Source organism: Ictalurus furcatus, chromosome 20 (assembly GCF_023375685.1).
Source record: "Ictalurus furcatus strain D&B chromosome 20, Billie_1.0, whole genome shotgun sequence".
Classification (NCBI taxonomy): Eukaryota; Metazoa; Chordata; class Actinopteri; order Siluriformes; family Ictaluridae; genus Ictalurus; species Ictalurus furcatus.
The window spans coordinates 5,043,751-5,070,409 of NC_071274.1; the positions used below are offsets into that span (position 1 = coordinate 5,043,751).

The 26,659-nt window shown below is 38.6% G+C and overlaps 1 protein-coding gene across 1 annotated transcript in view; it reads left to right on the plus strand.

The window, feature by feature from the left end:
• Nucleotides 1–1,895: 1,895 nt before the first annotated feature.
• The window catches only part of si:dkeyp-97b10.3 (NACHT, LRR and PYD domains-containing protein 1a allele 5), a 35,281-nt gene continuing 10,517 nt past the window's right edge, over nt 1,896–26,659 (plus strand). The window contains exons 1-12 of the mRNA XM_053651460.1: nt 1,896–2,500; nt 13,035–13,066; nt 13,764–13,796; nt 15,732–15,812; nt 16,769–16,804; nt 16,958–16,993; nt 19,337–19,380; nt 20,054–20,106; nt 20,313–20,530; nt 21,593–21,843; nt 24,539–24,673; nt 25,200–25,335. Of these exons, the coding sequence (XP_053507435.1) occupies nt 2,451–2,500; nt 13,035–13,066; nt 13,764–13,796; nt 15,732–15,812; nt 16,769–16,804; nt 16,958–16,993; nt 19,337–19,380; nt 20,054–20,106; nt 20,313–20,530; nt 21,593–21,843; nt 24,539–24,673; nt 25,200–25,335 (1,105 nt within the window). The 5' untranslated portion in view covers nt 1,896–2,450. The remainder of the gene's footprint in view (nt 2,501–13,034; nt 13,067–13,763; nt 13,797–15,731; nt 15,813–16,768; nt 16,805–16,957; nt 16,994–19,336; nt 19,381–20,053; nt 20,107–20,312; nt 20,531–21,592; nt 21,844–24,538; nt 24,674–25,199; nt 25,336–26,659) is intronic.

A 26,659-nucleotide genomic window follows, 5' to 3' on the forward strand; every position in this document is an offset into this window, starting at 1 on the left:
TGTACAGAAACGTTGTGGTGCCTTCACATGTCTTTGAGGAAGTATGTGAGAAATTTGTCACAAAGCAGTTTTACAGAAATCTAGATGTAGATTTAGATCCCTAACGAGCAAGCCAGAGGACAATGGAAAAGAAAAACTCACTGAGACGACATGCAGAAGAATACCTCAAGAGGAACCTGAATCAAAAGGTATCATACACTCTGGGACCATACACTCTGGCGTGACACTGCTGGATAGTAGGATTATAATTCACTGGTTTGTAGCTGATCTGGAATTAGTAATGACCAAAGTATTAGTACACAATAGATTTTTTAATGAATTCATAACAAAACATGCACTTTTTCCTAAATAGTTCTTTCATCAAGTTCCAATTGCAGATATTGTCATAAAGCTTGGGTTACGGTCTGTATGGAATTTCACATGTTCTCCCAGGGTCTGCATGGGTTTCCTCTGGGTTCTCTGGTTTCCTCCAACTTCCTAAACTTGCCAGTAGGAGGACTGGCAATGTTAAACTGCTGCTAGGTGTGAATGAGTGTGTGAATATTTTGGTGTGTGAGTGTGTGATGCCCTGCGATGGACAGGTGTTCTATCCAGGGTGTATTCCTGCCTCACACCCAGTGTTCCCAGGATAAGCTCCAGATCCCGCTCTAACCCTGACAAGTATAAAGGAGTTACTGATAGTGAGTGCGTTACAACCCTTACAGTCCCCTCCGAAACAAGGCCAATTCATTTGGTTGTGCTGTACACCAAAGACATTGGGTTTGAGATCAAAATATGGACATAAGACGAGAGTTTAGGATTTCAGCTTGTATTTCCTGGGATATATGTAGATGTGTTAAACAACATAAAACACAGACTCTTTTGTGTCAGACCACCCAATTTTAAGGTGAGCAAAAGTATAGGAACAGATAAGTCTTAAAGTAATTTAAAGTAAATAACCCTTCATATTTGGTTGCATGTCTCATGCGTGCAATAACTGCATCAAGAATTCGACATCAAGAATAGTTGATTTCTTCATTTGTGAGGATTTTCCAGGCTTTTACTGCAGCCTATTTTGGTTCATGTTTGTTTCGGGGGGTTTCTCTTTTCAGTTTTCTCTTCAGGAGGTGAAATGCTGCTCAATTGGGTTAAGGTCTGGAGATGAACTTGGCCAGTCTAAAACTTTAATTCATTTATTTATTCATGTTCAGTAACTGATTTATCCTGGTCAGGGTTGAGGTGGATCCGGAGCCTATCCCGGAAACACTGGGTGTGAGGTGAGGATACATTCTGGATGGGTTTCCAGTTCATCTCAGTTCACCTGTTCAACCACAATACATGCATGTGAACAATAATCTGTCTTTTCTGTTTGCATTAAAAATCAGTTTTGTGACTCACAGAAGATATAAAATAGAATAAATCTGAAGTATGCAAACAACCCAATACCCAAACCTGCAGACACCAAAACACAGTTCATAAGTAACTTCCTAACCTACTAATACTGAAACTTCAAATGACCTGAGCACGGATGCCAGATCAACAATTTTACATTCAGAGATTTAAAAAAAAAAGTCTGATGATTTGGTCTAGTTTATGTAGAGGCCATAGTTTAGTTTATGTTTCATTGGGGCCTGGTTTATAGTATTATAAAAAAAAATTGTTTGGTATTAAACGGTCATTATGGTGGTAATACACATTGTAAATCTGGCAACCACCTCCTCTCTCTCTCTCTCTCTCTCTCTCTCTCTCTCTCCTTTCCTTAAGCCTAACCTCAATAAACAAAAAGGAAACATTTTGTTTTTGTAACAAAAAGAAAACAACAACAACAGAAAGGTCAGAACTGTCAGATATTCATATCGTTTTGAGTCTGTTTGGTCCCCACCAAGATATAAAAACAGGTGCACACACACACACACACACACACACACACACACACACACACACACAAAGAGAGAGAGAGAGAGAGAGAGAAACAGAGTGGTAAATCATTGGCCCAAACCAGAGAGCGGGCTTTTTTTAAGCTCCTCCCCTCTTGCTCTGCCTACATTGTTTATTCCAACGTCGTGTTGTGATGGAAACATTTCTACACTCACTCGGATTTATTCACGTGCACGCATTCTTTCTTTCTCAATAGGGGGGAGAAGTAAAAAAACAAACATCCACATATCACTAATCGTATGTGTATAGACTGTATGTGGATCGGTGAAGAGAACAGCGGGTGGATGTGAGGTGTGTGTGTGTGTGTGTGTGTGTGGATGAGTGTATGAGTGTGTGTTACAGCCGCGGTGTGTTTGTTGTCTGCGTGTAGGTGAGAAGAGGACAGTCCGCGCGCGCTCTGCACCGCTCACTCTCATCTCCTTCCTCGTTTACATAAACGTCACGCGCAGGAATCGCATCGCACGCGCAGGTGGCTCAAATTCAAACCGGCCCTTCTGTGTGTATGTGTGTGTGTGTGTGTGTGTGCGTGAGCTATGGTGGCGAGCATGGCAAATTTCGGCGACACAAAAGAAGTAGAAGACGGGTAAGTGATGCTTATTTCTCAGTTCATCCCTGTTACTGTGTATTAATCCGCTCCTGGTTATAACATGGAACTATTCTGACATGCTTCTTAGCGACATGACGTCTAATCCTCCTTGTATACGCCATAACACTGTAACTGTAATGACACGCCGCTTTGAAGACCTGGTGTAAACTGAAAGTGCTGAAGATGCGCCATGATGCTTTTGTTTCCTGTCTAAACAAGTAACGCTTCCGTCCTCGCTTCTGTTTAAACTGTGTCCCCAATACACAGGGTATGACTTATAATAGTGTAATAAGCCACACTCCAAGAGGGAGCCGTGTGTGTGTGTGTGTGTGTGTATGTGTGTGTGTGTGTGTGTGTGTTATTATGGCAGTATAAAGTCCCCATGAAATTATAACTGAAGTTTTGTGGTTTTTAGTATGAATATGTTCGCCTTAATGTTATGTATAAGCTAGTGTGCTCCAAAACAATGACAAAATTCGCCTTTAGAAGATATATGCATTTAAAATGTACAGTCTCTCTCTACCACCAATACGAATCAACAATTTTGATGACATCCATCCATCCTTCCATCCATCCATCCATCCATCTATTTTCTGTACCGCTTATCTTACTGGGTTGCAGGGAACCTGGAGCTTATCCCAGGGAGCATCGGGCACAAGGGTTGGGGTTAGGGTACCACAACCTGGACAGGGTACCAATCCATCGCAGGCCACGCAATTTTGATGACATCAATTTTAAATCCCATTGAAATGTTAATTATCTCTTTTGAGTAAGAAACGGTTTAAACCTTTGACACATTTTGACAGATATAAACCTATATTACGTTGATTTGGTCGCCTGTCTAGATGCTGTGCAGTAGTGGGGCAGCACACTCACTGCCCCGTTTAGTTATTATTGCATTGTCGAAAATGGGATCTGCAGCAATCGCTAATAGAGGCCCGTTGGGGCAGAGGTCACGCTGCCACATGTTCGACGGAGGAGCAGTGGAGCAACAGGACAGTTAATTACAACAGGGTTGTCAGTGTTGGAGTCTTTACAGCAAATAATAAGATCATGATTTTATAACAAATAATCGGAATACATTTCCGCAAACAAAGGCAAAGTGTAAGTGTAGACAGACAGCAAGTCTACAATGTACAGGAGCATTTCTGTTATGATATATGGTACTATATATTGGATTATGGAGTGGATAATGTTCATAGAAAAGAAATGCGTGCACACCACGGTGACCCACACAAAGGATGAGGAACAAGAAGAAAAAGGTTCATTTTTGGGTTGGTTGAGTGTGGTTTTGGCGGTAATTGGCCTGGGAATTTTGCTTAAACCTGGCAACCCTGGCTAATGTTATTAGCTTTTCTATAATAGCCTAAAACAAGCTACTAGACTTTATGCTGGATGTTGTATATTGTTGATTGTCAACTGCCTATTATGTGCTTTTTCTAAAAATTCATTAGACAGACTATAGCATAAGCCAACTCTAATAGCCTCTGGACGTAATTTAGTTTGAAGCTGTGTTGTTATTAATATCGTTCTGCTTCACCAAAATCTATGGCCATGAGCCACTGTTGAATAAATTGATGCTTACTAGTGATGTGTGTTTTAGATGGGAGGCAAAAAACTAATATTTCGCAACACTCTAAACCTTTTTAAATTTAACATTTGTGCTTTAAAGTAAAGTTTACATCTCTAGCCTCTTACCAAAAATCCAATACTGACATTTTGTGAATTGACGCAGAATCTCTCATGAAAGATTTGCGATGCATTAAACCGTCCCGCCAGGTTTTTGCGATCGCAGAAATGAACGCAAAATCAAGGAAACTCTGCAATATTCATAGGAGCTTGCAATTTTTCAAAATTACTGCAGAGTTGGGCCAAAACGCATCATGTGACTTCATTACGATGCACATTCAGCCAAAGCCCTCTTAGAGCAATCAAACGTGAGTACAGGTAAAAGTTCTCATTTACCATTTACCACGAAAGACTGTGTAAAACAATTCAAGTAGTTTTCCGCCAAAAAGGCACAAAAACCTCAGCAAATTACATCGCAAATGTTGAAAAAAGCAAAATCAAGCATTTTTGGCCGCAACAATCACAAAAAGCAGCGTAAAATTCTGTATGGAGTGTTTTTCTACTCCTAGTCAAAAAGCATCATTTTAAGATCATCTTAAGTCTTAATTGCAGCTATCATATGTATAGTTTTTCTCATTGAAAAAGTAATATCTGACTGTTGTTTCATGCTGTCGCTATTTGAACTTTATATAATCCTGTTTACATTACACCTGTTCTGTTTTGCATTTGACTTGACTTTGACTCATCAGTACAAACAGTGAAGCATGGCGGTCCTTGAGTTCAGAATTCAGGAAGTGCACCAGTACTCCCTCAAACAGTGTTGGATACTATAGTCAGGTCAAGAAGATTTCATCTTTTCCGTTTTTAATGCCTTCCTAATCTACTTCATAATAATGTAAATGGACTTGAATCAGAAAAATCCAGACTGAGCAGCAGATAAGTCATAAAGCAATTAGTATCGGTTTTAAACTTAGCTGTGTAACACAGTCGGATACGCATACACCCATTTGCATTGTTCCAGCTGATGTTTGGCACTGTTGTGTAAAAGTCCTTTAGTCCTTTCCACAGTTGGCAGTGTAAATTGGCAGACAAAATGTTTCTGTAAACTTCTGAATTTATTCTGCTTTATTCTGCTGCTACCACCATGAGTTACATCATCAATAAAGATTAGTGAACCTGTTCAGAAGCAGCCATGCAAGCCCAAGCCATGACAATACCGCCACCATGTTTCACAGATCAGCTTATATGTTTTGGGTCATGAGCAGATTCTGTCTTTCTCCACACTTTGGCCTTTCCATGACCTTGATAGAGGTTAATCTTGGTTCCAGAGCTATTGTGGCTCATCGCTGTATTTCTTTGCGAATTCCAATATGGCTTTCCGATTCTTACTGCTGAGTGGTTTGCACCTTGTGGTATGGCCTTTATATTTCTGCTCTTGAAGTCTTCTTCGAACAGTGGATTGTGATACCTTCCCCCCATCCTTGTGGAGGTTGTTGGTTATGCCACTGTATACTGCACTGTATATGCCTTCTATACCGGTTATCCTTCAGGGTCGTGGGGAACCTGGAGCTTATCCCAGGAGGCATGGGGCATAAGGCAGGGTACACCCTGGACAGGGTGCCAATCCATCGCAGGGCACAATCACATTCACACGCTACAGACACTTTGGACATGCCAATCAGCCTACCATGCATGTCTTTGGACTGGGTGAGGAAACCGGAGTACCCGGAGGAGACCCCAACAGCACGGGGAGAACATGCAAGCTCCGTGTGAGGTGAACGTGCTAACCTCTAAGCCACCATGTGGCCCTTTTGCATATAAGTTCATGACCCTAAATGAGGAAAGAGAAAAAGAGAGATTAACCAGTATATCGGACATCTCAAATGTGGAAATGGGTCAAATTGACACATAACATAATAGGAGGGTTAAATAATAATAATAAGAATAATAAGAACATTTGAAGCAAAAACTACCCTGTATTCTATTTTTAGTCCCCGAACACATCTATCTCTGTAATTCCTAAACATTTTGACTAAATGACTGCAATCCTTACTGTAGGTACATTGTAGATAAAGCAGTACACAAAAACTGGTACTGCTGCATTCTTTGTGCGATGCTTAATGTCCTGTAAATGTATTTGGATATTCCCCACAGGTCTCCTTTATTGTGCTTGTAAAATAACAAACCTACTGTAGTTATCTGTAACGGAAGCTTTACACCCTTTTCATTATTCCAGCTGATATTTGATACCGATGTGTCTCTGGGTTCAATGCTTTGCCCATTTCATGTCTCCAGCTGGTTTTCTAGGGAAATACCATATTTGTAGGATTGGTCTGCCGTGTGTGCAGTAGAGATCAACTCCCTCTTCTTCAAGAGCTCTGTATAGAAGAGACGGGTTACATAAACGCCTGACTCATTTTCTCTGATGACCACAAGAGCTTGGCCTGGCTCCAGCAAGCCGTCATCCTCCAGCCCTCTTTTATTGTAATAGATAGTGGTGTAAACACATAACCTGCTAAAACAGCACTCACTAAACAGGCTAAACCTGATAACATGTCAGGGTAATGTGTAAAGCGATAATAGGAACCTAGATATGTTTTGGAAAGTAGTTGCTGTAGGTTGACCGCAGAGGTGTCTATGGTTGAGTCATAGCATTTACAACTTGTGAACCCGTGCTACAGCGATACACGTTAAAGTTAGGCTAAAAATACATGAATAAAATTCATCCGGCAGAAAAGGTCACTCACTGATGCGAAAGGCTTATTTGTTCCTGATAACATCTACTTTCGCTTTGCACAGGCTTTTTATTAGTTAAGCTTTTACCTGTGAATTTGCAAACCCCATTTTGTGAGCCAACAGGAAACAAGACGGTGAGGATGTCCTCTCTGTTTATGGAGTAGTAATCATAATCATACGTTTTCCAGTATTTTCTTACTGATGATAAAATCTGAAATATTCTCCAGTAAATAAAACATGTACCTTTGCTGTGTGCAGCTTGATGGTATCATGTGATCAGTTCATATATGTGCTACCTAAAAAAAGTCAGTCGTCTAAATTGGTCTTGGATAAATTCCCACCCACTAACTAGCTCTCCCCATTATAATCACAGAGCAGTGTAACACACTCAGAGGAACGTGTTATCTGCCCTCTTCTACATACATGAGCTCACAGACACCCATGATTGGCTAGTGTCACTGTGGTTGACAGGGGAGATAGAGCATGCCCCTCCCACCCTGAGCGCATTTTTTGCTCTCTTCGACTCCCACTTTTGTATGCCTTATTTGTCTACCTACAAATAAGTTAGACGTTCCCTCCAGGATTTTGTGATTTTGCAATCGCAGAAATTCACACGAAATCACGCAAACGCCACGATATTCTGCAGAGCAATCGGAATTATTGCAATTTTTCAAAATTAATGCAGGTTTTCCGCAGATTTGGGCCAAGACGTGTCATGTGACGTGTTCAGCCAAAGCCCTGTTCGATTCACATGCATCAAACACGAGGACAGCTAAAAGGTCTCACTTACAAGCAAACATCACTGTGAACAAGTTTGTGCAATTGCAATTTCGCCAATAGTTTCCGCAAAAATTCGCAACAAAAAGCCTCTTGTACGGACTGGATAGAGTTTTGTACTGTTTATGTAATATACAATAAGATTTGTGTAGTAAAATTCAGGGTTTTTTTTCACTCTGCATGGTAAGATATTCTTGCTAACAATGTTGGCATCTCTGCGACATGAACACCGCACCACTGTCTCACCACAAAGTGCACACTTTTTGCATAAAATTAAAAAAAAAAAAAGCAACACACAAGCATGGTCGATTTCTGCTATGAGCTAAAATGGTCCTGTGGTTTTCAGTGCTTTCTCTCGAGGCCCTTCTGTTTTCTTCACTGACATGTACAAACATGCGTTTTGCACAGCCGCATTCGAAGCCCAGGCATTTTTCATGTTTTCCATACCTGCAATGTAAGCACCCTTTGCAAAGTCTATTTGTCTGATAATAGTGCCGTTATTACACTTGATTTTATGTGTGGAACAGTTTTTACAACTCAGGCCAATTCAGGAGAACCCCAAACAAGTGAAAGTGCTTTCATTTCCTTAAATAATATCTCTTAGATAAGGATAAGATAGCATATCAGGCATATATTTCACAATTACTCTATATCACTGTAAAACGCAGGCAGGCAGCCTGGATCAATGAGCCGTCTGTTGCTCAGCAGTGACCAGAACAGAAGGGTTAAAGCCGACCAGGCCGCAGCTGTGTGATGTGGAAGTGGGTCACAGAGGGTGAATGGTGCGAGATAGTGGACACGCCTCCATTTCCTGTTATTGTGTCTCTGCTGGTAGTGCCAAAAGTGTGCGAATGAAAGAGTGTTGAAAGAGGTGTGTTGTGTTCCGTTAGTATTTCCCTGCTGCATGCGACAGTTGATTTTATCAAAGCGACAAAAGACGTTTTTTTCCCCCTGCTTTCCACCTCCTCCACACTATTACTTTCTTTTTTTCTTCCTATTTTTTTCCAATTTTTTTGTCACTTTTATCCAAAGGAAAAGGAAGAATGTTGTTCAGTATGTTGACAGTGAGGCAAGTTTACACTAGAAACAAGTGCAGGATAGTTGTAGGAAGAACAGATGAACACACACACACACACACACACACACACACACGTTATCTTGCACAAACCAATGTGGGGAGCTGTCGACTAGTTCGGGCAGTGGGGAAAAAAAACCCCAATGAGGCTGATGGTAAAGAAAGCAGGATAAATATACTTTGTTAGTCTGGAAATTAATCCTCACTAGTGCATTTTAAGAATTAGTACATCCTTAAACAGTATAAGATGTATTATTTTGCACATGTATTGCACTAATTTATTTATATTTATAGTCAAACACACATACACACACACTAGATCAGGGTTGTATGGAGGACCACACTCTAGATGCTGACTCAGTGAAGTATTTCAATTCAGTTCCATTAAATTTTATTAGTACAGCGCTTTTAACAATGGACATTGTCTCAAAGCAGCTTTACAGAAACATATAAACACTGGATACAGATTTTAAGTGTGTGAATTTATCCCTGTTGGGCGAGCCGGTGGCGAGGAAAAACTCCCTAAGATGATATGAGGAAGAAACCTTGAGAGGAGCCAGACTCAGACGGGAACCCGGTATTTCAGAGGACCCAACCAAGCACTTGAAAGAACACTGAAGCAGAGCAGATGCAATGTATGTGCAATAGAACTGTCCATTATTCATTGACTTCAGGTTTTTTTTTTTTAAGTGTGAGCAGATCCTCAGAGCAGGTCTGTAGCAGATCCTCTTTTGTGGCCAGTCACATGGATTTATTGCATGCATTAGCTATAGCGAGAGCTAAAGAGGCCAGAAGGGGGACGGGACTTCGATATGATGCGCGTCAACTAAAACTCGTAACTCAGAATTTCCAGCGTCCGACTAGGAAAAAAACAAAGAAAATACAACTTGGAATTTCTGCTCAGTCAGTAAGTCAGGAATAAGCTTGCACCGAATAACTACATTTGTTGGACGATATATTGTTCCAGAAATAATTTCGATCAACGATATTATTGTCGTTTTAAGACCATTTTATTCCACTGCTGTAATGATAATATCATAGCAGAATAATGCAAGTACACCTTTTCAAAGAGCAATGCACTTTTAATTCTTAACAATATTCAGCTTCAGCTCACCCAGTTTATGCAAGTCAATCCCTGAAATTATTGACTGTGACTGGATTATTTGAAACACCAGACCTATTCTTTTCGCAATTTCCTCTTCAAAAAACATTGTTAGTGTATTGTTAATAATTGCGTGTACATTTTTCAACAGTCTGCTTTAATGAAAATCGGTGCTAGTTCTTGCTGCACGACTTAAATTCGAACGCACTCAGTTTTTGCATTCGAATGTGCATTTTATCTTACATTCGACGCATATTCGAAGTTCGAATTTTAATCTGACAGCCTTAGAGCAGACGAGAGGACAGAAGCAGCACGAATTTCTAAAACGTTAGTGACATTCATTCTTATGTAAACAAACACACATGTAAACACAACGGGCGATATCGAGGTCAGGAAGAATGATCGAGGTCACGTCCGTATATCGTACGATACGTCGATAGCGTAATTATCGTGACGGGCCTAATCAGGTAGGTTTTTTCGACCCTGAGTTCAGCACATGGCGTCAAATCAACAGTAAACAAAGTAGCACTTTTTGAAAGTGTATGATTTGTAGAATACACAAGTCATGTCTACTCATTTACAATGCAAATTTAATCGTTGAAAACTTTCGGCATGTATGTGTAAGTAGTCTGGCGAGCAGTGACATCATCGCCGTCAGGCAGGTTAGAGTAACCCGAACAGGAGGTGTGTCCAGAGGCAGTTCATTCCTCCATCGTGGAATTATAAACCTGGACAAGTCTGTACTAGTGCAGTGCTCGTATCAAGACATACCTTTCACTGACAGACTGTAGTATCAAAAATACATTATATGTTTGCTTCAGTTGTAATATTTGACTTGCATCAATAAAGTAAAACTCCAGTGGCATTGAATTAAAGTCTAGAATTTTAGAAATTCACAGTAGCTTCACTCCTTCATTCAGCACATTCCTGTACTCTTACAGGAGAAAACAATATTCCAGCATATATTTGCATATGGATTGTGTTTGGGGAAAATGGAGCAGCCGTGTTTTTTTTGCATGTGCCGCATGACTCATACACACAAAGGAAGGCAAATTAAAGGCTGCGGATCAGAAACTGCGGTTACATTGAGGTGATCCTGAGGTAACGTGCCAACAGAATCAGTGAATAATGTCGAGTTAAAAAACTGAGATTTGAAAATCCAGAATTTGAGAACTGAAAAATGGATGAGCAATCATTCATGGCTTTGAGATCTAATGCTACTGAAGACATTGAATCCCATTCACTGAATCGCCACCTGACCTTAACATAGAAAGCTTAAATAGCCTACCTACCACAATGTTTAGTATTTCAGAGTTTTTTTCTGATTGTTGTGACCGAAATTGTTTGATTTATTCCCCCAAAGTTTGCGATGCAACTTGCAGACGTTTTTGTGTTTGTTTCTTTTTTTTTTGTTTTTTTTTGTGAAAAACTACTTTTTGTACGAAATTGTTCTGCACGCTCTTTCACAGTGAATGTTTGTTGGTAAATGAGACCTTTTAGCTGTACTCGTGTTTGACGGACATGAATCGAAGAGGGCTTTGGCTGAATGCGTGTTATGATGACATCACATGATGCGTCTCGCTCCAAATCTGCGGAAAATCTGCGGTGAACATGGAAAAATCGCAAGCTCCTCCGAATATTGCAGAGTTTGCTTGATTTTGCGCTCGTTTCTGCAATCGCATGATCAGGAAATATTAGGAGGACTGGTATTTTATAGCACAATAAGGACCTCTACACTTGGACAGTATTTTCAATGGGTGTATCAGAGTGTATACATTCTTAGTTTTGAATTGACATTTATTCACGTTTACATGATTTTTATTTCAGATGACTAACAAGCAAGGACATGAGTTAAAGTGACATGAGTGTAATGAGGAGTAAATTTCCACCAACAGATCAGAAATAAGTGCATACAGAAACCTTGGAATTACTCTGACTTTTTCCCCCACAAAATTTGTTAATGTTTTGTTCAGTTCAGTTAAATTTTATTGGGTCATTGACTACGTTTACATGGACAGCAGTAATCTAATTATTGATCTTATTCTGAGTAAGACAATATTGTGATCAAGGTGTTTACATGAGTCGCTTTTAGAATACTCCTTTCATGTTCCCGTTTTGCATGTTATAGAACATAGATCGATTAACGTCACATGTCATTACGTCCCCGCGCCACGCCGTCTGACGTTCCCTCCAGAATTTCACGTATCAACATACAGTTGGTCTTCATTATGGAACCGTATACAGTTTTGGGTGTTTAATTTTTAATTTTATGAACGCTTCAAGTGCAGTTAATTATTTGGCGTGCTGTACATGCAAATAAACGACTGCTTGAAGCCGTTGGCTGTGTCCCAAACCGTGTACTTACCATCTATATAGTAGCCGAAACACATGTATTTCACCTACTATATAGTAGGTAAGTACGCGGTTTCGGACGCAGCCGTGCTCTCTTGTTTGCCGTAAAATGGTTGAGCACTGCCGTGTGTGTACGTGTCCTGTCGCAAAATGTGGTGAAAACTCCCACACGATGTTAATACTGTGATTAAGGTGTGTACATGTCTGTAATACACCTCGATAATGCGACTAAAAGAGGAATACTCCACGTCTTAATTCGGTTTGTGTTTACTTTGAGTATGACTTTAATCAGATTAAGGTAATAAAAAATTTCTGTTTACATGCTAGTTTCTTAATCAGAGTATCGGCTTAATCGGGTTAATATCAGATTATTGTTGTCCATGTAAACGTACTGAGTGTTGAACTTCAGTGACCAAATAAAAGCAGATCAGTAATCAGTTGCCGCAGTTTGCATCTCTGCAAATAACCTCCATTGAGCAAGCACACAGTTTTAGTTTGAATAAAACCCCTACAGAGAACAACAGTCTGTCTGCCATGTGCTTGGAATAGTTCACTGTTTTCTCAGCTCAATATTTCTCAGTGGATAATGTGAATCGAGTGTGTTAGAGCAGTCAAGAATTTGTTTTATCACCGGGTCTGCCGTGAGTCTGGACAATATTAAATGTGTTTGATTTAATTCAAAATCTTCTATTGTAAATTATTAGGAATATTTGATAGTGTAAATGAAGCACATCATCTATTTCAATATTACAGAGATCTACTCGATATATACTCATTTTACTAATATATTCTGCTTTTTACTTATTTGTCTTTTTTTTTTTCCTTTCAATATCCTGCCCATTTCTATTATCAGACCCATAAAGTATGTCTTTCTATCTGTCTCTCTGTCTGGTATCTCATTTTCGCATTTCTCTCTACAGAAATGGAGATATTCCTGCTTCGGACCTGAAAGGTAAGACATACGTACATATCTCCATTCCTCCACCAGAGAGCACTACAGCCTTGTTTCTCACTTCAGTCAAGCGCTTCCTGATGTCTTAGTGTTAGCTCCGTACCACTTCTACTTGTGTCAGCTGTTTGATAATTACTGCACTCTGTAGCTGTCCTTGATCTCGCTAATCATCTCTCAGGAGTGAAGCGCTGAAGCATTTTCAGAGATAATGACTTCCCTCCCTCCACAGCTGTATATCAAGCTGTTTCCCAGAGCCTGACTTTACTCTAAGGCAAAGAGAAATGTAAAAAAAATTTGGCCATCACCAGTGACGGCTGGCTGTGATATTAATCAGGAGGCTAAAATAATAGCTAAACACTATTAGACAGTAATGAAACTATTAGAGACGGCAGTAGCTAAGAAAGGCCTATAGCCAGGTTCTGGCTGTTTTCATGGGGCTCATCACTGAGCATTTAAATAAATATCTCCATTAAATTAAAATAAAAAAAAAGACCACAGTACCATTTCATTGGCTCATTTTGATCCAATTATTATGACTGCAACATTTGCTATGAGGATATGTGTATTATGATGAATATTATATCATAAAGCTGTGATTTTCACTTATCCAGTAGTCATATTGATATAGTCCTAATTATATGTTTGCAAATAATTTCTGGATGGTCCATAATGTCTTATTATTTTGATTCCAAAACAGACAATCAGACTGACAATGAGTACAACAGCTCAGGTAAAGTATACATTGCCATGTTGGTGTGTTACCTTGGTTCTTTTCTTATAGACGTAATAATTTGGATTTCCGTAAATACAATCTTTTTTTTCACTCTACAATCACCTGTATTCACCGATTAAATGTGACTGGTCTAAACCAGTAGTGGCTCGTGACCGTGTGTATTGAGGGGCAGAACGACTTTAATAATGCCATAGCCTCAAACCTGAAGTTTTTGGAGTATTTCTGTGATAGCTATTTTGAGAGTCAACAACATCCAGTCATCCAGCATCCAGTCTAGCAGCTCGTTTTAGGCGTACCTTTGTTCACCTGCATTGGCTACAGCAAGTGTGTTTCCCATATGCTAGGCACACACAGATGAGCTAATATCGTTAACCAGGGTTTCCAGGTTTAAGCAAAATTTCCAGGATAACTACATCTCAAAATGTACACACAAGACCTGAAACTAGCCGAAAAACAAAATCAGGATTTGGAAAAGGGAAACAAACCTTTCTTCTTATTATCATCCTTTCTGTGGAAAACAAGTCGATGTTGACCGATAGTGGATTTTACCGATACCGATAACTAAGTTGGGCAGTATCTGCCGATAGTTTTTATACTGAATGAAAACATAACACTGAAAGTGTCACGTAAACAAAGATGAAGACGGAGTGTTTTATTTCAGAGAGGCAGGCAGACGAATCCAAATCGCAGTCAATAAACAGGCACAGGGTCGGGCGATCGGCAAACAAACATAAACTAGGCTTAGACAAGACTCGAGAAACGCGAGGACAAAACAGGATCAAAACCATGAAATGAGGAGCAAAGATCAAAGGTATGGTACAGGTCTGGCGGAAAACACAGAAACATACAATACTTCGCCCTGAGCAAAGACACACGGGGTTGTAATTATACGAACTAATCAACGGGCATAACACAGAACATCTGAGACACATTAGGGAACAACCAATTACGTTACAGGGGCAGAGACAGGACAGAAATCAAAACAAACACACCTGTAACAGTAAACAGTCAGTGAAATCCAGTTCATACGCACCGAATGCTCCGGTACTCAGTGCGAGGGGACGTCCGTGACGCAAAGTCAAATGTTGCTGAATTTTGTTGCGAAAATAAACCATTCCGACTGTACTACAAAAATGTACTGTACTTTTTCAAAATGAAATAAATATATAAATATTTAGATAAGTTAACTATTGATAAATATTAAAGTAAATAAAAGATATACATCCCAGCTGAGCCAAAAAGTAACACTCCAAATAACAAGTAAAAGTACAGACATCCAAAATGAATTAAAAAACACTTCAAATAACACAGGAAAATATGTCAGTGATACTGTAGTGTACTGTACAGCGTACAGTAGAATGACAGCGGACCCTTCTCAGCCGATCGTTCCGTCGACCTCTAAAAACAATGATGATATATGATATACCTGTAAAAACATTTCTGATATACGAACATTATCCACTCCATTATACCGCTTTGACTCTAAAAATGTTTAAGAAATGGTATATAATAGACACACTGTATACACTTATACTTAGCTTATTTTCTTTTTTTGTTGTGGAAACTGATTTGGTTTAGCAACCATGACCCTGAGAGCAGTTTTATTAACGGTTCTTCCTGCTGCTCGCCCTTCAATAAAAGTGTAGAGCGAGCAATTAGTCCTTGTTGCAGTTCCCATATCTGACCACTAGGTGCAGTAATAACTCCACGGAACTTAACGTGAGCGATCAATCTATAGAATAGTTCTCTGCCCCCCATGTCCCTATGGATGAGCCTGCTCTAAACTCTGTCTAAAACATTCATGAGCTAAACAAACCTTAGTGATCAGTGCATTTATGGCATTATTAATGCATTATCTAGCATTTTAAATGAACTAGATCAATGCTTCAAACTATCTATGCGTTGTAACGCCTTTGTTCTTCTTGCATTTAGAAAGTGCAGAATCATCATCAGAAGAGAGTGCAGATGAAGAAGAGGAGGAAGAAGAAGAAGAGGCAAATGAAGGGGATCCAGGTTAGGATATACTCAGTCTTTTCAGTGTAGTTATTTGTTCCTGCGTTGCTTGTTTATTACTCTCTCTGTCTACAGTCAAGGGGAAGCGTTCGCACCCCCTATTATTAAAGAGCGACACTTTTATCCATTTATATCGTTCATCCTCAGGACTTTCCTGTGGTTGAAAATGTCCAGTTACAGCTTTACGTCTGACTTACAAAGAACTGACCCTGGAGATTCCTTACAAAAGTGCGGAATAAACATCTCCTTAGAGAAAACTTCACCATATCAATAATTATATGTTTTCTATGTTACGTAACAACACGTTTTTCTGTTCATTACTAAGCAGATTTTTTTTTGTGATTGTTGCCGCCAAAAATGCTCGATTGTGCTGCGGCTTTTTTCCAAAATTGGCAAAATCCCGTAGGGGCTGGTGTATGTCTGTGAATGAGTTACTACTACAGAAACAAAGAGTACTATAGAATCAAGCATTCAGCAGCTCTGTGGTATAATATAGCTTATTAAAATCATTTAGTATTAATGTAGTGTAGTCAGTATTGCACATTACACTTTAATGTAACGGACATTTTTATTAATCTGAGTTGTTTTTGCTAGTAATGAAGGGTAGGACACCAAATGTGCTTCTACAATTATTTTTCGGTGAACTCACACAGACAGAAATGCAACAAGATTTATAATAGTAAAACATTACTCATTTCTCCCTGGGAGTCTTTCTCAGTAAAACTACACAGTAAGTTAAGAAGCAAGGCACCACTGGGTTTTGACCCCATGATCTTCTGTTCACTGAACAGAAACTTAAACCAATTAAACCACAGCACCCTATGATGGCTTGCTGAACAAACAGTTTGTATTGAATATCTATATCTATCTATATCTATATCTATATCTATTATTACCACTTAAACCTTTCGTGAAATGTATATGACACATCTCTTCACTTGCACATGTTCTGACAGAAAACGTGGAATCATACGCTGAAGGAGTCACTGCCGGTAAGAATCAAACGATCCACTTTTTATGCTCGTGTATACAGGAGAATGACTATGAGACCTTTTCTTTTCTGGAAGTACTGTCACAGATAATAAGTCACATGTCCCTGTTTTGTGATTCATCTCAGTGAGGGTTCGCTGTGATTTTTGTTTCAGACTCACAAACAGAGACTAGACCAGACAGGAAGAATGGTAATTTCTTTTTCTTGCTTGACTGCATCTCCTTATGAAAACAATTGTTATGAAGGAATAGAAACTGAGCAGATGAAATTGTTCAAAAATTGTGAAAGTTCACAGTGCTACTGCATAAGTAACAGCTGTATAAGCATGTTGTTGTAAATTGTGATTTTCAAATAACGCTCACAGGCACTGCATGCACCGGTACACAGTAGTGTATAAGAAATTGTCCTTTACTGTCGTTTTAATAGTCGAACCACATGCTGATGTAATCATGTTCCAGCCAATAGGAGCAGAGAGCGAAATCTGAATGCTAGCCTTTATGTTTGAGATTGTCCAATATTTTATACTTTATTTATTTTATAACTATTTAAATCAATTTAACTGCATGAAGCTGCAGCAACTAATCGACAAAATCGATAATAAAAATACTCGACAACGAATTCTCATTATGAGTTAGTTGGACGGTGCTATGAGACACTTTGGGGCTCTCGAACGCACTTCAATTAGACTAAAACACACTTGTTTTGTGAAATGGTGGAGCAGGTACAGTACACTGAACTGTTGGTGTCATGACTTAAATTGTGTTTTTATGTGAGTAATACTTCATTTTCAAATCACTGTTTGTGATCAATCTGAGAAACAGTGGAAACACAATGTACCTGGTTGAGTCATGCTTGTTAGCCAGATTGTACAATCCCTCCAGGATTTTGGGATCGCAGAAAGGAATGCAAAATCAAGGCAACTATATTCGCAGGAGCTTGCAGGTTTTTTCCGCAGATTTGGGCCAAGACGCGTCATGTCACGTCATCACAACACTCATTCAGCCAAAGCCCCCTTCGATTCATGCACGTCAAACATGAGTACAGCTAAAACATCTCATTTAGCAACAAACATCACCGTGAAAAACAATTTCGTGCAGTTGCGGTTTCGCCAATTCAAGTAGTTTTCCCAAATTTTGAAAAAAGGCGCAGCAAATTCTATCATTTTTGGCCGCAACAATAATAAAAAAAAATCTCTGCAAAATCCTGTACGGACTGATTGTACTTAGTTCTCCTAGCTTATCCATTTTTCTAACTGTATCACATATTTATTGTTGTGTTTGTCTGTTTTTTTCTACCCTGTCGTAAAAACTTATCTCATGCTATTTTGGCCAAAAGGTCGGTAAGATTTTATGACACCTCGACATGTTGAAAATGAACCTGGTCTCAAATCAGTTTGTGCTATATAATTATATTAGACGATTATATGATATTACTAAACCGGGAGCTCCGCAAAAAACGCTAGTGAGTAAAGAGTCAATGTTTAGATGTATTGCATTATGGGTATTTTAGTTTGGGATGCAGAGAGACTCTATCTGTGGAAGTAAAACCAACTGGAATAAATGCCATTCATTCAGCACCACGCTCTTCTGACTCATCATTGCGAAGGGAAACGTCCTGAAAATATGGAAATTACCCCAGAAAGTTTAGCTTGCTCCGGCCCCAGAGCTCTCTGAGAACAGAGAAGCCTACCGACCATGGTCAGGTCAGAAAAAGTAACACTAATACACTAATAAATATGTTCTTGCTCAAAAATACGCCCAAACAGTCTTAACCTCATCAATAAACTGGTCAATGACATGTGAATCTGGATCGATTGAGCGGGTGTTTTGAACGCTCTGATATTAATAGGCACTTAATGGAAGACCCACACTCACCCAATATGCTGAGATGCTCGCTTTCTGTCAAACATTATTATCACAGCTGATTATATTAATATTATATGCCTCCTTTAGGATCCTTAAACCAGAAATGGCGGAAATCTTTCTTTTTGAGGCTAGCAGTTCTGGATGATTAAATTGTTTATGATGATATGGAAAAAATTGTAAATCACAATCAGGGGAAAAAAAAATCAGTAGCGCACAAGCCTCGTCTCAAATGAATGAATAGTCTATGAGGCGAGCGTCATGAAGCATGTACGTTATGCAGTGTTAGGCAGCGAAACAAAGCTGAATCAAATAGCTCGTAAGCAATATCTTTTTTAATAAACGTGACATTGTTTAATTTTCTTATCAGACATAATATATATTTTAATATACCGTGTCCTGTGTGTCGTCAAGTCGCCATCCTGCTTTCAATTGACATCAAAGTCGATTCAGCACTCAGAAAAGAGTCGATTCGCTGATTCCAGACACTAAAAAAGAATCATCCAAAGCTTTGGAGTCTTCGGTTGGTTAATATCAACCCAGTGCTTACAGGGCAGAGGCCTGACTGAAAGTGTACAAAAAAACAGGGCTTAAATTTAGAGCAAAATCATCAGCTCAAAGATAATGCTGTTGTGTGCTCTTGATCATGCTTTGTACTGTTATGTTTTTAGGAGACCACATGAAGCCATTCTGTGAAAAATGTAACATTGTTCAGGTGAGTGTGTTTGGATGTTATTTGACCTTCACACCCACATGTGGGTCATGCCACAAAGTCAGAAGCGCACAAATGTGTAGAATATCTTTGTATGCTGTAGCATTACAATTTCCCTTCACTGGAGCTAAGAGGTCCAAACCTGTTCCAGAATGACAATGCACCTGCGCACAAAGCGAGCTCCATGAGCACATGATGTGCCCAGTTTGATGCGGAAGAACTCAAGTGTGCCGACTGAACCCCTACTACTACCTAATAATACTACCCCTAATACTCTTGTGGCTGAATGAACAGTAATCCCCACAGCCATGCTCCAAAATCTTGAAAGCCTTCCCAGAAGAATGGAGGTCATTATAGCAGCAAAGGGGGGAACAAGTGGGGAAAGTGGCATGGGATGTTCAACACACATATGGTTGTGATGATCAGGTGTCCACAAACATTTTGGCTATATAGTGTACGATCTTAGATAACAAAGTCGGCTTCCAATGAATCAAATTTTGGGTTTGCAGATAAAACATTTCGATAAACTTTACATCCCTTCCTAATTTGTGTGAAAATATTTATATATATATATATATAGAGAGAGAGAGAGAGAGAGAGAGAGAGAGAGAGCATATTTAGAGCATGTTCTGGAAAGTTGTTTGTGCTTTTAAAGCAGTATTTGTTTCACATACAGAGACCAGTCTACCAGCTTGTCACACCAAAAGAAATCTGCGAAAATCGATGGCAGTAAGTCAAAGAACATCTTGTTTCGCTTTCTATCATGTGCTGCTATTTTTAAATCTTTTAAAGAATCGTCCTTATTTTTTATATGTACTAATTAGGTTCAATCCTAGCATTATAAGAATTATCAGGGAAATATGCATTATATAAGTACACCTTTAATTCTACTCTAATTGCTGTTTCAGTTTAAAGCTGATTGTATTTTGTGCCAGGTTGACACTAGAGGACGAGGGAGTGTACGAGTGCTCGGAGACAGGGCTGGTGTTTGAGGTGTCTCAGAGGGTCCAGATCCGCTACCGTGTCCTTTCCTGGAGCAAGTTTGGCGCTTTCCTGAGTGACACGTGGAGGTTTGCCGGGCCCATTTTCGACGTGGACTGTGATTCTTCCATCCTCAAGTCCATCCAGTTTCCTCATTCACTCTGTCTGGCAGGTACAGTGACATTATTCACAGTAAGCTACAGTCTACTGTTCATTCTACACTGACTTATTCATTTAGCAGAAATTTAAAATAGGTACAATCACGCAGATCTGTGTGATATGAGTTGTTTCAGGAAGAGTAAAAATACACTGAAGGTCTGCACTAAATCATGATCTTCTTGTTCTCTAAACTGTGATGCCAAATACTAACCTGATACGTAACAAACATAGATCAATATTATTTGAGGAATAAAACACTATGAGGTGTGCTATTATAGGAAAATAATCACAGGGTGGTGTGATGCAGGTGATGCAACCCTGAAGTTATTATTATTTTGCAATATGTCCCAAAGTGTTTTATTTCTTTTATGAATAATATGAAAATAATGCACTTCGTCAAACAGCGCGTTTTAAAAAACACATTTATTAGGTATACAAGTCCCTATGTATGAGCTGTTACTATAGAAACAATAAGATATTAGAACGAGGAGCACATTAATATTAACCTATCGTTCATGTCATAGCCAGAACTGTGCTGTTATACGAAAATCCTTCTGACCAATCGGATTCAAGCATTCAACCGCGCCGTGGTGTTTATTAAGTGTATTTATTCCTTAAAGAATGGCATCATACATTTGATCCATTTTTAATTATATGTAATGTTGTGGAACATCAACGAAACAGGTTAGTTCCTGTTATCGCTTATGTTACAGTAGCTATAGTCTTTCCCTCACCAAAAAAAATACAGCTTTCTCTATAAATGTTTTTAAAACAATCTCACCGAAAACTTCATCATACCATATCAGCTATTACATGTTTGCTGGTCAGATAACAGTACCATTTTGAATCCCTGTATTATTAGGCTTAGATCACATCATACGTGTCACTTATTATAGAAACAATAGTGTTAATATAATATTAATATAATGTAATACATAGAACGAGCACAGCTATATTACAGTTTTATCAAATCAACACCTTCTGACAAAGATTTGAGAATTCAAAATTCATTCAAATTTGCATGCAGTTGTTCTGTCTGTGTAAGCTTTTAACGTTCTTGTTCTATGCACATCAGATCAGGACAACGAGGTGAAATTCAGCGTCCTGCACGTGAAGAACCACAAGGGCCTCATCGAGCCTTCAGTCGATCACTCGCGCAGTCATATAAAGTGGAATGTGTCGTCTCTGTCTCCGGTGGGCCCGGTCGTACGGACGTCTAAGCCAGCCGAGCACCACGGTGTTGTCCAGGTCTATAAGGAAGTGGGCCAGCAGGACTCGTACTCCTTCAGGGTCTACCTCGCTACCAACAACGACTCTGACATCGCTGTGAGAACCTTTTTTTGTTGTTGTTCAACACTATTAACTGTGCAGAATTCAGTACCTGATGTTCCAAATGAATTGTTTACATTTCAAAAAAAACTTTTGTGCAAAGAAGGTACTGGGAGCATCATACTGGTAACACTTGCTGTATTCATAATGCATTATAAATGCATTTACAGTACAACATGTTGTATAGCCTTATAGTGTACCTTATAGTGCTTAACACAAGTGTACACTGTGATTACTCAGAGTTTTATAGTTTCATGCATAACACTTTATAAAGCATCAGAATATAATGTTCTTATAATAATTATAATAATATTTATATGGGCTATTACACAGGCTCTGCATTATGACTTGAAATACAGATATTATCTCAGAGTCTGCGTTATGCTGCATTATATCGTTTTATGAACAGGTATTATAATGTTAAATTCTTGATTCTGATTGGTCAGAAGGATGAATTTCCTATAAAAGCAGGTCTGAGAGTAGCGTCGGCTGCACGTTATTCTTTCTTACTTAACGTACGCGGATACTTTTATGGCGGACTCGCCACAGAAATGGACTAAAACGTGTAACTGTCGTTATAGTGATGTTTTCTGTAAAGAGACGTTTATTTATAATTTATTGAAGGAGTCTCCAGTGTCAGCACTTTGTAGGAAAAGCTGTAACTTGTAAGCTGGAATATAGCTGATGTATACCAGGATCTAACATGTTTTTAGACATTCCACAACATTAACTATAAACAGATAAAAAGTATGTTCTTTAATAAATAAATAAAAATGTAAAAAAAAAAAAACAAATTGAAATAAAACACTTCGGGACATCACACCACCCCATAGTTGATTATCTTCCTGTAACAGCATGCCACGTCCCATTTTACTCTTTACTTGTGTGACCTGATATGCTTTATAAAATGTTATTCTTATGAGCATTTATACAGGCTTAGTCCAAGCATGATAAGGTATTATGCATACTATATAATGTTATACATTTATTTATAAAGCAGTAATGAATATAATGAATACAGGATTCGTAAGGTATGTTACTGTTGCACATAATGAATTAATAACTCTGTCATTAAGTAACAGTCCAGGAGGTTGTAGTATAAATACTGTAGGGTAAGAGGCATTTTTTTTTTTTTGGTGAATATCAGTTTGAAATCTTTAATTATTTTTCTACATTTCCTTTTACGTTTACTGTAAGCGTCACATAATCCTGAAGCAGTGATGAAATGGTGTGAGTAGGAACTAGTCATTAATGCATTGGCAGTTTTAGATCCGCTTTTAGAGCTGAGTTGTGTGTGTGCGCGTGTATGCATGTGTGTGTGTGCGTGGGTGTGGTCTGCACCAGACATTTGGAAGATGTGTTACTATGTGTGTGTGTGTGTTTTTTTTGTTAGTTTTTTACATCAGTCTGGGATGATTTTCAAGCAGGAATTTACAGGAAGTGTGTGCGTGTGTGTGAGAGAGAGAGAGAGAGAGAGTAACATGTTTCACTTATGAATTCTGGTCAAAAGTAGAAGCAATTAACACAGAATAAATACTAATAACAATAATAATCATCAGCATCATCATAATAAACTAGCTTAAGCATTTTAGTAGCATAATCAGGTAGTGTAGATTAAAGATAATAAAATATTATATAAGGTAAAGATAATCAAATATGGAAAAATACAACAAAAGGAAAGTATGCAGATCACGTGGTTTTTAGATTTTCTTTATTTGAGTAAATAAAAGTCCTCTTATAAAAGTCCAAATTTCCAAAAGCACTCTCACACTTTGAGCTGAGTCAGAATTTCAATCTAGATTCCAGCGAACTACTGAGATGATGCTGTCAAGTACTTATTATGTATCACACATTCATCCATTCTCCCAGTATGACGCGTCACACTTCATGAATAAATATGCTAAAATGATTGTGTACAGTTTAGCTTGCGGGTAAACTCGTCTGATTATCATAAGCCCTGTAAAACCAGAAGGTCAATCCGGTGTGAAACTCACATATGTGTACGTGGGTTTTTTTGTTTGTTTTTTTTTTTTAACGCCTACATCAGTCTACGGTGGTGCAGACAAGTTGTGGTCATTGTGTCATTGTCACTGTGTCATAATGCCATACTTCAAAACACGTCTTTAGTAAGAACAAAAAGAATCTGTGGGTGTATTGATAAAATCATGAATTACAGCTCTCCTTCTCCCATGTCCTGTTGTCTTAGAAATAAGGTAGAGCTCGTGGAGCTTGACTGATTTTAAAGGGAAAATTAGCTTGTCACGGCAAATAAAGCACTTTTGTCATTTTATAGCAGCTATAAAGTGTTGTTCCCTCAGCAGACTGTCATTCCAGTTACAGCTTTATCTCTGATGGTTACTGATCACTGACACTGGAGACTCCTTCCAGAACATGCTAAAGAAACTAAATTCTCCTCAAATAAATTTTTTTTTATTATTTATGTGGCGCATCCGACATATAAATCCCTGTGTATGTCGTTACTATAGAAACAATAATGTATTAGAGCGAGCACATTAATATAAGTCCGTGATTTTCCCTACAGCCACGACTACTGTCAGAGCCGCTGTTATAAAAAGTTCAGCAAGATATTCAACATCTCTGTGGTTAGTTAATATAATACTGTATATGTTTGTTTTCTTTTAAGATCTAAGCTTTAGAGAATTTCACTGTTTTTTTTTTTTTCTCCTCACAGGACATTAGAAAAGAGGTAAGGACGGCAAAGAAAAAGTACATGAAGATCGAGAAGCCGCCTCAGTGCCAGAAGCTTCTGGAGGAGAACAGGAAGTACCGTCTGATCAGTGAGCCCCAGGGGGACATCACACCTGAGGTGAGTCAATGATTTTGTCATGCCAGCTCTAGACATTTGGAGGCCCTGGGCCAAATTTATGTTGGAGTCCCCCCCTGCACCCCTCCTATGACAACATGTTTTTCCCATTACTTTAAAACGTCCCATTACTTTTCTGAAGTCAGTTTATTATAATTTAATTGGAAATTACTCATAAAGCCACACTGACTTAAAATTTTAAGGCAGCCAGGATTTAAAAAAAAATTTTTTAGCAGTAATTTGTTCAGTAATTTATTTACAGTAACACACCCACCTACTATTTGGGATAACGAACAGTTTTGCCTACTCTAAAAAATAGAACAGTTTTGCCTAAAAAAATACAAGACGACATTACATTGCCAACAAATAATTACACATGAACACTTCCTGGGAATCACTTCAGTAAATGAACATTGGTGCCTTTATCGTTTTTTCCTAGCTGGGTTTGGACAGGATTTCCCCCTCCTACTGAACCAATATAGACTATAAATATAATTTTTGGCAACTCATCGTTTTTCGGTTTCTGCAGAACATCCAGTTCACGCTGGCTGTGGTGAAGATTAAGGGTTACTTCGAGGCATTCTTCGAACAGCGTCCTCCTTTCAGGCTCTCACTAATTGAAGCAGAGTCGGAGCAAAGCGTGTGGTCCGCTACCATTCGAGAAGGTATGGGCAACAACAAAATTCTTAATCTGAGGGTCCGCATACCAGGACCAGTTCTAACATACCAATACCTTACTGCAAGTAGGACTTTTCAGTCGAAATGCACCTGCTCTTTAATAATTTAATAGTAGCAAGAAGATTAGGACATTAGGTAGGTTTAGCAAACAGAAACAAAATCTGTAAAGTTGTTGACCTAAATTTTAAATAATGCTGGAAAAGTTCCTCATATTTAGAGTCAGGGTTACACAAGTAATTAGGTTGATTTTTTTTTTTCGAAGCCCCATTCAGATGATTAAAATGAAAATTAAACACACATTAAAATGTGTGTAGGTCACACCTCCAAGGTTGCCAGATTTTTCTCTACATATGTTTGTTTTTTGTTTTTTTTGCAGAGGCTAGACCACTCTACTAAAACCTTTAAACACAAGCGCTTGCTTTTAAGCCTAGAAATTTTGTGGGATAAAAATAAAGAATGAAGCCTTCTTTGCTGTCAAATATAATAGAATATAACACCAAAACTATAATTAAAAAATTATAATTAAAAAAGGTTAATATGAATGAGGAGATGAAAATCGAATAGTCTAGTCGCTGCATGAATAGTGCTAGTTGTAATTATCACCGCAGGAAATTTGATTTATTTAACAATTATGGTTTCCACCATCAATATTTGGCAGCTTATAAAACATCACTCGATCCAGCACTCCCTGTTATGTAGCATTTTATTTTAATTACAGCACACTCTGATAGATATTTCTGCACACTTATAATTTGCTATTTTGAGTTACTGAATTAAAGGATAAACTGTCTGAGATAAGCAATGTCTAATTAAGATGCTGTCTAATCCGATATCCGACGTCTACAAAACTCTTGTCCTGGACTTATATACACTATACTATCCTATTCATTCATTATACAACATTTAGTTCTGGTCCACTAATTTGATTGGTCAAGCAGCATTCCTTGAGTGTTGATATTTAGTATAACAGCACTGGTACATTTCACCTTGCAGGTCAGAACCGTGTGAGACCTGCCATTTTAGGCAAACTCTCACACCACACATGCAACTCTCTGATTAGTGCTTTAAGTCTGTATTTACATCTGAGGTCTGAATACCAGTATTGGCAATTACTGTATTAAATCACTACTTGCATGTAATTCCACTCTGAATATGGCCCTATATGAGTGTTATGATTCAGTACTGAGGATTTGTGGCACCTTAGTGGCATAAAAATCTCATTGTTGATAGAGACTTGTCACGACCCAGTCTAGGTTGAGCCGCACAGAGTAACCAACTCGCGGTTCAAAGGGAAAGACCTCAAAATAAGGG